General features: G+C 47.8%; 1 protein-coding gene across 1 annotated transcript in view; it reads left to right on the top strand.

The window, feature by feature from the left end:
- The window catches only part of PRDM2 (PR/SET domain 2), a 40,459-nt gene that overhangs the window by 13,157 nt on the left and 14,754 nt on the right, over window positions 1-12,548 (top strand). Inside the window, exon 2 of the mRNA XM_077458383.1 lies at window positions 10,895-10,996. Coding sequence (XP_077314509.1) covers window positions 10,978-10,996 — 19 coding nt within the window. The 5' untranslated portion in view covers window positions 10,895-10,977. The remainder of the gene's footprint in view (window positions 1-10,894; window positions 10,997-12,548) is intronic.

Raw genomic sequence — 12,548 nt, forward strand, 5'->3', positions numbered from 1 at the left:
TGCATTCCTGGCAATGGTGGCTGCATTCCTGGCAATGGTGAGTGAAATCCTAGCAATGGTGGGTGAAATTCCTGGCAATGGTGGGGAAAATTCCCAGCAATGGTGGCTCCATTCCTGGCAGTGGTGGCTCCATTCCTGGCAGTGGTGGCTCCATTCCTGGCAGTGGTGGCTCCATTCCTGGCAGTGGTGGCTGCATTCCTAGCAATGGTGCCTGCATTCCTGGCAGTGGTGGGTGAAATTCCCGGCAATGGTGGCTGCATTCCTGGCAATGGCGGGTGAAATTATCGGCAATGGTGGCTGCATTCCTGGCAATGGTGGCTGCATTCCCGGCAATGGTGGCAGCATTCCCGGCAATGGTGGCAGCATTCCCGGCAATGGCGGCAGCATTCCCGGCAATGGCGGCAGCATTCCCGGCAATGGCGGCTGCATTCCCGGCAATGGCGGCTGCATTCCCGGCAATGGTGGCAGCATTCCTGGCAATGGTGAGTGAATTCCTGGCAATGGTGGGTGAATTCCTGGCAATGGTGGGTGAATTCCTGGCAATGGCGGGTGAATCCCTGGCAATGGCGGGTGAATCCCTGGCAATGGCGGGTGAATCCCTGGCAATGGTGGCTGCATTCCTGGCAATGGTGGCTGCATTGCTGGCAATGGTGTGTGCATTGCTGGCAATGGTGTTTGCATTGCTGGCAATGGTGGGTGCAATGCTGGCACTGGTGGGTGCATCCCAGGCACTGGTGGGTGCATCCCAGGCACTGGTGGGTGCATCCCTGGCAATGGTGGGTGCATCCCTGGCAATGGTGGGTGCATCCCTGGCAATGGTGGGTGCATCCCTGGCAATGGTGGGTGCATTCCTAGCAATGGTGGGTCTGCAGATGGACACTTACCCTTATTTTGCTTCACAGTTCTTTATTTAAAATGTTAGTTTTCTTTTTTCTTGAAGCTTCCCTCTTAAAGTGAAGGTGCGTGTTATACACCAATAAATAGGGTGTATCCAAATAATACACTTGAGTTTAAATATTCACCACACACAGTCACAAAGGCAGGAGAATTCTTGTTGGGCCGTGCATTAGTGCTCAAACGAACACACTTAGACCGAATTTTAATGGTTCAAAGAATGTCAGGCAAAATGGTCGGCCCTTGTGTATGTTCACTTCATCAAATCTGGCCCTCTTTGAAAAAAGTTTGGACATCCCTGATATAGAGGAATCAGGACCTCCTACCTCCTGCTGGTGACCCCTCTAGTGATATAAAGATCTATATAGAAGAATCAGGACCTCCTTCTTCATGCTGGTGATCCCTCTAGTGATATAAAGATCTATATAGAAGAATCAGGACCTCCTTCCTCCTGCTCGTGACCCCTCTAGTGATATAAAGATCTATATAGAAGAATCAGGACCTCCTTCTTCATGCTGGTGACCCCTCTAGTGATATAAAGATCTATATAGAGGGATCAGGACCTCCTTCCTCCTGCCGGTGATCCCTCTAGTGATATAAAGATCTATATAGAGGAATCAGGACCTCCTTCCTCCTGCTCGTGACCCCTCTAGTGATATAAAGATCTATATAGAAGAATCAGGACCTCCTTCCTCCTGCTCGTGACCCCTCTAGTGATATAAAGATCTATATAGAAGAATCAGGACCTCCTTCTTCATGCTGGTGACCCCTCTAGTGTTATAAAGATCTATATAGAGGAATCAGGACCTCCTTCCTCCCGCTGGTGATACCTTTAGTGATATAAAGCGCTGCACAAACTGTTGGCGCTATATAAATCCTGTATAATAATAATAATATATAGAGGAATCAGGACCTCCTTCCTCCTGCAGGTGACCCCTCTAGTGATATAAAGATCTATATAGAGGAATCAGGACCTCCTTCCTCCTGCCGGTGACCCCTCTAGTGATATAAAGATCTATATAGAGGAATCAGGACCTCCTTCCTCCCGCTGGTGACCCCTCTAGTGATATAAAGATCCATATAGAGGAATCAGGACCTCCTTCCTCCTGCCGGTGACCCCTCTAGTGATATAAAGATCTATATAGAGGAATCAGGACCTCCTTCCTCCTGCCGGTGACCCCTCTAGTGATATAAAGATCTATATAAAGGAATCAGGACCTCCTTCCTCCTGCCGGTGACCCCTCTAGTGATATAAAGATCTATATAGAGGAATCAGGACCTCCTTCCTCCTGCCGGTGACCCCTCTAGTGATATAAAGATCTATATAGAGGAATCAGGACCTCCTTCCTCCCGCTGGTGACCCCTCTAGTGATATAAAGATCTATATAGAAGAATCAGGACCTCCTTCCTCCCACTGGTGATACCTTTAGTGATATAAAGCACTGCGCAAACTGTTGGCGCTATATAAATCCTGTATAATAATAATATATAGAGGAATCAGGACCTCCTTCCTCCTGCCGGTGATCCCTCTAGTGATATAAAGATCTATATAGAAGAATCAGGACCTCCTTCCTCCTGCTGGGGACCCCTCTAGTGATATAAAGATCTATATAGAAGAATATGGACCTCCTTCTTCATGCTGGTGACCCCTCTAGTGATATAAAGTTCTGTATATAGGTATCAGGACCTCCTTCCTCCTGCAGGTGACCCCTCTAGTGATATATAGATCCATATAGATGACTCAGGACCTCCTTCCTCCTGCTGGTGACTCCTCTAGTGATATAAAGATCTATATAGAGGAATCAGGACCTCCTTCCTCCTGCCGGTGACCCCTCTAGTAATATAAAGATCTATATAGAGGAACCAGGACCTCCTTCCTCCTGCCGGTGATCCCTCTAGTGATATAAAGATCTATATAGAGGAATCAGGACCTCCTTCCTCCTGCTGGTGATCCCTCTAGTGATATAAAGATCTATATAGAGGAATCAGGACCTCCTTCCTCCTGCTGGTGATCCCTCTAGTGATATAAAGATCTATATAGAGGAATCAGGACCTCCTTCTTCCTGCTGGTGACCCCTCTAGCGATATAAAGATCTATATAGAGGAATCAGGACCTCCTTCCTCCTGCTGGTGATCCCTCTAGTGATATAAAGATCTATATAGAGGAATCAGGACCTCCTTCTTCCTGCTGGTGACCCCTCTAGTGATATAAAGATCTATATAGAGGAATCAGGACCTCCTTCCTCCTGCCGGTGACCCCTCTAGTGATATAAAGATCTATATAGAGGAATCAGGACCTCCTTCTTCCTGCTGGTGACCCCTCTAGCGATATAAAGATCTATATAGAGGAATCAGGACCTCCTTCCTCCTGCTGGTGATCCCTCTAGTGATATAAAGATCTATATAGAGGAATCAGGACCTCCTTCTTCCTGCTGGTGACCCCTCTAGTGATATAAAGATCTATATAGAGGATCTCTGGACTGAAGTTGAATTTTGCAGTTTTTTTGTTAGTTTATCTTTTTTTGGGTCCATTTATTTTTATCTTGTTGTTTCTGGACAGAGTTCTGCTTTTAAGGATTATTTGTTCATTTTGGATGACAATTATAATTTCTCCATTTATTTGTAGACTTTTCTGTCATCATGCTGAACAGGTCCTCCGGAAATCACAATTTTCACTGAGTTATCAATAAATCTTTTACTCAACTTCCACTGAAGAAAGGGGCGGGTCTTGTGATTTCTGTGGTGGTAACAATTCGGTTTCCTGTGTCCCCTCTCTCCTTCCTCATTGGTTAGCCCAAATGATGGCGTCTATCCGGTGTGCGAGGTCTGAACCGGGAAGTACAAAGACTAGAAGAGGTGTGTGAAGGACAAGAATGGCCAACCGAAAATGTACACGATATCCGACCATCATGTCCACCATTTATATGACCCAATGTATGTGAAAATGATGGGTACAAAGCCAGCTTCATAAAGACATGATGTGACCAGGCTGGACCAGTTCCATAAAGACATGTGTTGACCAGTTTGGGCCAGCTCCATAAAGATCCGGGTTAATCAGTTTGACCATGCTCCATAAGACAGGGTGTGATTAGTTTGGTGTGGAGGAGCTCAAGTGTCCTGCACAGAGCCCTGATCTCATCCCTACAGATCACTTTTGAGATGATGAGCCAGGTCTTCTCATCCAACATCAGTACCTGACCTCACAGATGGTCACCAATTCACACAGACACCCCCCAAAATCTTGTGGAAATCCGTCTGAGAAGAGTGGCAGATGGTATAGGGGGGCAACTCCATACTAGTGGACATGATAGGGCTGGGTGCAGTTTTCTTGTCGTTTCCCTTCAATCCTCATCCATATGTGATGATCTGTGTGGTCTTTGTCCCGGTGGGACACAGTGTATGGACTCATTGAACATTGTAAGTAAAACTCTGTTATGTTGCAAGAAATTCCTCATCATTTCCGAGTTCTGGAAGTAATAGCCTGGATGTGGCAGCCATAGACGCTGCTACTTGGGATGGAATCGGGAACCTTCGGAGGACACACCACTGAGGTTGACCTTCCTCGGGGTACCAGGTTTGCCCTTCGCAGTCACATATGCCGATGTTCAGTTTGGCGCAATGTTCGTGTTATTGAACAAGGGAGGGGAGGAGCTGAAAATCTCCCAATTTCCTTATGTACTCCGTCTTCTGTAGAATCCAAATTCTGTGGTTTTGGTAGAAGCAGAAATCAGACAATTTAAAGCGGTTCTTCACCCTAAAGGGGAAGTTCCGCTAGTATTATCCCTCCCCCCCCCTCCGGTGCCACAATCGGCACCTTTCGGGGGAGAGGGGGGTGCAGTTACCTGGATAATCCAGGTAACTGCACCCACTTCCGGCCAGACCGCCGCAGACCCCCGCATCGCTCCGCCCCCCCCCGTTGTGTTCTGGGAAACACACAGTTCCCAGAGACACAGCGGGGGACCATAAGAGAAGCGCAGCGCAACTCGCGCATGCGCAGTAGGGAAACGGGCAGTGAAGCCCTCATTCTTCACTTCCCGATTCCCTGACAGAGGATGGCGGCGGTGGCTGCAGCGAGACGAGCGATCGCTCGTCATCTGCCGCCGACATCGCTGGAACCTGGGACAGGTAAGTGTGATTTTATTAAAAGTCAGCAGCTGCTATATTAGTAGCTGCTGGCTTTTAATATTTTTTTTTTAGGTGCAGCTCCTCTTTAATCTGTGGAAGTTTAGAACCCTCCCAGCGATTGCTCACCCAACCCCCATCTCAACTCTGTGCCGGGCCAGATTGTACCGTCAGATGCTCCAGGAACTCATGGTGCCGCCATGTTGGAAGGCTGGCCACGGGCTAGCCTGAATTTGTAGGAGGAGTCTGAGGGCTTTAAATCCCTCCTCCTCCATCAGAGCATTCGTCGGCTCATTTCTGGGTTCTCACCCACCCATTCCCCCATTGCTTTCATCATTTCATTTTCATTTCCATTTCATACATCTTCATTCAGGGTATGCCCTCTTTTAGGCATACTGTCCAGCCAGGCCAAGGCACACCTCAGGCCTTTGGTAGTTAGGGTCATCGTATTTCCGAATGAAGACTCTGACTACAACTACTAATAGGTAACATCGCTGCAGAGAGGGGCCTTCCCCGGACTGTGTGACGGGCATTCCTTCCTTCAATGCGTTCTACAGAACGTTCAATGATCTGGTCGTGTGGTCAGTGGCACGCTTCATTGTCCTTCGCAGTCTCTGACTCAGAAGAGCGCTGCGTGAATCCTAGGAACAATGATTCTCCCAGTGTGAACCCTTCACCCGGAGGAGGGGCACTCCGACACTTCCAGTATTTTAGTCGCGTGTCGGGCAAGATCAGTCGGTGAATTCAAACAGATTTAATCCCACCTGGAGGACATTTAGATTTACTTTACTTTTCCCTGTACAGGAGACCAAAGGCTGGGTCCAGGAAGGTGGATGTACACCAGTCAGACACAACATTATGACCACCACCCTAGAATTGAGTAGATTCCCCTTTTCCTGACCCGTGCGGGCGTGGGCTCCAACTGGCTGTTGCTAGGGGGTCCCTCGTAATCTGCTTCCTTCAGTGCCTGGGCTCCTGACGTCACTTCCCCTCGGCACAGGAAGGGCTCAGCTCTGCCCCCTCCCTCTTTTCAATCATCTGGGACACGTGACAGGTCCCAGATGATTGTGTGCCCAATCGCGGTGACGCTCACACATGCGCAGTGGGTGCCCGGCTGTTACAATGCTGGGACAGGTAAGTGTCTGATTATTAAAAGTCAGCAGCTGCAGTATTTGTAGCTGCTGACTATTATTTATTTTTTATTATGGGAACACCTCTTTAAGTCCTGTAATTTGGAAGGTGGGGCCTCCATGGATGGGTCTTGTTTTTGAAATTAGAGGCCAAGTCAACACCTCAAACTCATTGTTGTGTTCCTCAAACCATTCTTGAATTCGTCATACCAGGCCACCTTCTTCCATGCTCCGTGCTCCAGGTCTGATCAGTGAGCCCTTCCCTCCACACCTCCATCAATGAGCCTTCCCTCCCCACCTCCATCGATGAGCCTTCCCTCCCCCACCTCCATCAATGAGCCTTCCCTCTCCACCTCCATCAATGAGCCTTCTCTCCCCACCTCCATCAATGAGCCTTCTCTCCCCACCTCCATCAATGAGCCTTCTCTCCCCACCTCCATCAATGATCCTTCTCTCCCCACCTCCATCAATGAGCCTTCCCTCCCCACCTCCATCAATGATCCTTCTCTCCCCACCTCCATCAATGAACCTTCCCTCCTCCCCACCTTCATCAATGAGCCTTCCCTCCCCACCTCCATCAATGATCCTTCTCTCTCCACCTCCATCAATGAGCCTTCCCTCCCCACTTCCATCAATGAGCCTTCCCTCCCCACTTCCATCAATGAGCCTTCCCTCCCCACCTCCATCAATGAGCCCTCCCTCCCCACCTCCATCAATGAGCCTTCCCTCCTCACCTCCATCAATGAGCCTTCCCTCCCCACCTTCATCAATGAGCCTTCCCTCCCCACCTCCATCAATGAGCCTTCCCTCCCCACCTCCATCAATGAGCCTTCCCTCCCCACCTCCATCAATGAGCCTTCCCTCCTCACCTCCATCAATGAGCCTTCCCTCCTCACCTCCATCAATGAGCCTTCCCTCCTCACCTCCATCAATGAGCCTTCCCTCCTCACCTCCATCAATGAGCCTTCCCTCCTCACCTCCATCAATGAGCCTTCCCTCCTCACCTCCATCAATGAGCCTTCCCTCCTCCTCACCTCCATCAATGAGCCTTCCCTCCTCACCTCCATCAATGAGCCTTCCCTCCCCACTTCCATCAATGAGCCTTCCCTCCCCACTTCCATCAATGAGCCTTGGCCACCCATCACCCTGTCACCAGTTGGCTAGTTCTCCTTCCTTGGACCCCTTTTGGTTGGTCCTGACCACTGCAGACTGGGAATATCCCACAAGATCTGTAGTGTTGGAGTTGCTCTGACCCAGTCGTCTAGGCCAGTATATCTCAACTTTTTTTCAGTCAGGGCAAATTATGGACAATCTTGAGGTGCCTCATTCTAAAATGTAAAAAACAATTCTAATAGGTTTTGCGCTTTCCCCCTGTAGAAGAAAAAATAAATAGGTTTACATAACACAGCAACACCCCCATGTGTAGGACACCCAATGTTAGAGGTGATTTATTCTTCCAAAGCAAATACGCTTTTGCACACTGGTGCTGACTAGTATTCCTATGTTTCCCTTCCCCCTCAATTTCTCTCCATCAGTCAGCTATTGTGAGCCCAGTGCTGAGAGAGAGGCACAGGATGCTGTGTCCAGCAAGGATGCTGTGGAGGCAACAGACATGCTCCTTATCAACTGATGACGTAATTGGTTGTCAGGATGCCGGCGTCTAGAAAGTTGTAATGATGGACAATGAAATCCCATGGCTTTGTGTAATAGTCGGGCTTCATCCACCTTTCTGGCTTCTGTACAATTTTTTATCTTATTTTTAGGCATTTTGCCATGGCACCCCTGAAGAAACCACAGGCACCTCAGTGTACCCGGGCACCCTGGCTGTAAAAGGCTGTTCTAGACATTCCAATTTGGTCCTTGTCAAAGTTTCTCCAATCCTTACACTTGTCCATTTTTTTTTTCTGCTTTCAACATATCAACTTCAGGGTCAACATGTTCACTTGCTGCCAAATATATCCCACCCACTTTCAGATGCCATCGTAACTAGATAATCCTTGTTATTCCCTTTACCTGTCACTGGTCAGATTGTTATGGCTGATTGGTGTATATCACTGTGGTTTTTGTTGTGGTCCCTTTAAGGGGGGTGTTGAAGTAATTGTGGTTCCTCACCCATGCAGGGTGAGGGGTTCCAGGGTGGTGTGATAGAAATGAAAAACAAACATGCGGTTGTCCCAGGATTATTGATTCCGCGTAAACGCGACCGGTTTTTCCGTCTGAATAAACTCCGACAGTTTTCCTGACGGAGTTCCGCTGAAACGGACTTGCTTACACACGATCACAACAAAGTCAGATCACTTAGAATGCGGTGACGTACAACACGTACCACGGGACTAGAAAAAGGAAGTTCAATAGCCAGTAGCCAATAGCTGCCCATGCGTCCTTTTTGGTCCATCGAAACAGCATACAGACAAACGTTTCCCGATAGGAATTGAGTCTGTCAGAAAGATTTAAAACATGTTCTAATTCTAGGTCCGTTAGAATAAAATAAAAAAAGTCAGCTGAAGCCCACACACAATCGGAATATCTGATGAAATGATTTTCTGAAAGATTTTGGTGAATGGATGGATGGAGATGTGGGTAGATGGATTGATGGATAGAAACATGGATGGGTGGAGACATGGATACATGGAAGGAGATATGGGTGGATGGATGGAGATGTGGGTAGATGGATGGATGGAAGGAAGGAGACATGGTTGGATGGATGGAGACATGGATGAATGGATTGATGGATGGAGACTTGGATGGATGGATGGAGACGTGGGTAGATGGATGGATGGAAGGAGATGTGAGGGGTGGATGGAGATGTGGATGGATGGAGACGTGGGTAGATGGATTGATGGGCAGAGACGTGGATGGGTAGAGATGTGAGACCTGGGTGGATGGATGGGTGAAAGGAGACATGGATGGATGGAAGGAGATATGGGGAGGTGGATGAAGATTTGGATGGATGGAGACTTGGATGGATGGAAGGAGACATGGATGAATGGAGACATGGATGAATGGATTGATGGATGGAGATGTGGATGGATGGAGACTTGGATGGATGGATGGATGGAGACGTGGGTAGATGGATTGATGGATGGAGTCATGGATGAATGGAAGGAGACATGGATGGATGGAAGGAGATGTGGGGGGTGGATGGAGATGTGGATGGATGGAGACGTGGGTAGATGGATTGATGGGCAGAGACGTGGATGGGTAGAGATGTGAGACCTGGGTGGATGGATGGGTGAAAGGAGACATGGATGGATGGAAGGAGATATGGGGAGGTGGATGAAGATTTGGATGGATGGAGACTTGGATGGATGGAAGGAGACATGGATGAATGGAGACATGGATGAATGGATTGATGGATGGAGATGTGGATGGATGGAGACTTGGATGGATGGATGGATGGAGACGTGGGTAGATGGATTGATGGATGGAGTCATGGATGAATGGAAGGAGACATGGATGGATGGAAGGAGATATGGGGAGGTGGATGGAGATGTGGATGGATGGAGACGTGGGTAGATGGATTGATGGATGGAGACATGGATGGATGGAAGGAGATGTGGGGGGTGGATGGAGATGTGGATGGATGGAGACGTGGGTAGATGGATTGATGGGCAGAGACGTGGATGGGTAGAGATGTGAGACCTGGGTGGATGGATGGGTGAAAGGAGACATGGATGGATGGAAGGAGATATGGGGAGGTGGATGGAGATATGGATGGATTGATGGAAGGAGACGTGGATGGATGGAGATAGGAATGGATAGAGACATGGATGGATGGATTGATGGATGGAGACGTGGATGGATGGATTGATGGAGACATAGAGGGGTGGAGACATGGATTGTTGGAGACTGTAATGGATCCTATCCCCCACACTCCACTTGAGTGCTTCCGTCAGTATATCCCGCTTCCTCCAGTCTGACCATCAGAGCGATATATTATTATAGCTGCATTGAATACAAGTCTAGACGAAAATGGCTTGTAGAATCTTAAATCCTTTATTGGACAGAATACGGCCTTTTTATTGGAGATCTCACACAAATATATACAGCAGAATGACTAAAACCTGACCTAATTAGTATGAGCTTATTATCTAATCATTGCCCCAGACTAGTTGTCTGAGAGATAGGACTTTTCAGGGTAAGACTTTGTCTCCTAGCTCACTGATTGGCTATTCAATACACATTACCATAAACATCAACACAGGGTTAATTAGCACAACCAACAATGTGTGGAATACTCCTACAAGCCAGACTAGACTCATTTACACAACAGACGGGTGGCTGGAGTTGATGACATTGGCATCTAACAGTTTGTGTCCCAACAGTGTGATTCAGTCTATTGCTAATATGGCAAATACATATCCAGAGTCTGTGTGTCTTGGGGGGGGACATGGACCTGAATCCAAAGTAACACCTCAGGGGTCCCCAGGTATACAGCTCACAAAGAGCACCCCCCAAATGTCAGGGCCCATAATCACAAGTGTATTTACCATTTTCTCCAGGTGTGTGCAGGTGAGACTGTGTACGGTAAACTGTGGCATGCATTTGTATGGCGCATCTGCGATGGGTGGTGGCCTGTAATGGGATGTGGCCTACCATGGGCGGTGGCCTGTAATGGGATGTGGCCTACCATGGGCGGTGCTCTGCGATGGGTGGTGGTCTGTAATGGGATGTGCTCTGCGATGGGCGGCAGTCTGTAAGTCGGTCTGTGCTGGTGGTTCTCACACTCCTGTTTGTTTGACTTGCAGGGAGGAGGAGGTCCCTTCATGGTAAGAAGTTGAGCCCCAATAAAGCCGAGAAGACAAGCGCCTCCGGAGTCGGTTCAGCCGAGATGAAGGATTCCTCAGACGGTGAGATTTCACATCGGGCTTCATACTTGTAGACTTGTCCCACCCCCGAGAAGTGCAGACCAAGATAGCCGACAGACATTGGCTTCATCAGTCCATAGGTGCAGATATATGGGCAGGAGTCCCAATGACTCCAATAGAAGCCTGTGACCCTCCCCTTCCGGGACACCCCTGTCCATTAGTCTGGCCATTCGTTGTGTTAACCATCTCACTGACATAAGGCTCCAATTAGAGAGAGTTTAAACAGGGGGACAGCAACCCATCAATCCTATTGGCCGCGGGTGGGTGTCGGGTAGATTGGGAACACTTCTCTGCCTTCCTGACCCCCGCTATTTGGCACCAGTCCCTCCCCCTGCCTTCTCGCTCATCCTTCCTCAAGGAGAGCAGGAGGCTACACACCTCTGGACAGACGACTGAGGGTGGGAGCTGGCCAGGGTAACTTTCAGCTTTCTATCAAGAGGTGAAAAAAAGCAAATCTACCACTAAAATACAAGTAACACCTAGTGGCGCTATAAGGACTGCACACTGTTAAAGAAACAGTGTGTTAAAATCCCCAAAATACCAACATACAAATAAAAAAATATAATAAATAACTGTGCATCAATGTAATCAGCAATACAGTGAATATATCGTGATAATGTGACAGTAACAGATGCAATAAAAGCAAAATTTAGAATAAATGCATTAATAAATCGCACAGAAAAAATGCAGTGAAAAAAATAAAAAAATAATAATAAAAAACACATGCAAAATGACAAAAAAAAAAAAGTGCTCTAATGAGACTGTGCAGTTCCAAGGTGCCTTGAAGTGATCTTCATCCAGTGCAATTATTGCAAAATAATAATCGTGATGATGGCAATAGTTCAAATAAAGAGAAGAAAAATCTGCAACCAAATCTCCATCAGCTGCAAACCTCCACCACACCCTAGTGGTCGTGCCCCCCTTGTTCAAAACACTCACCAAAGGTTTTGCCCAGCACTCTCGTGTCGGGCAAACAACGCTTAAAATGTATGCAGGTGATGATTGATTCTCCAAACCACTTCTTATGTCAGCACCGCAGGTAGAGGTTAATCACTTAATAACTCAAAGTTACCTCAGGGAGACAAAAGAAACTTCCCATAGTGCAATAATGTAAAGCTGTTTAATCTCAATAAAACGTTCAATTAAAATCACACTCACATGGATCCAATAAAAAATAGGCACTTCATAATAGACAATCCACTGGTCAAATCAGAGATTCATCTCTCATGGGCATTGGTGAGTACACTGGAAGCAGGCACAATTCATATCACATCGCACTGTCTTTATACAAGGAATCTGTGTGGTACCTGACAGCAGACAACTCGATTCAAAGACAGCGCCAGATAGAGATGTCCAATCCTTCAGCCTGTGTGTTCCCCTTCCTCCGCCTTCTCTCTACTCAGTAACTGTGTAAGCTGGTCGCCCTATAGCCACGCCCCCGACCAGCTTACACAGTTACTGAGTAGAGAGAAGGCGGAGGAAGGGGAACACACAGGCTGAAGGATTGGACATCTCTATCTGGCGCTGTCTTTGA

This window comes from Lithobates pipiens, unplaced genomic scaffold, assembly GCF_037356315.1.
Source record: "Lithobates pipiens isolate NorthernLeopardFrog02 unplaced genomic scaffold, aLitPip1_a1.2 Scaffold_27, whole genome shotgun sequence".
Classification (NCBI taxonomy): Eukaryota; Metazoa; Chordata; class Amphibia; order Anura; family Ranidae; genus Lithobates; species Lithobates pipiens.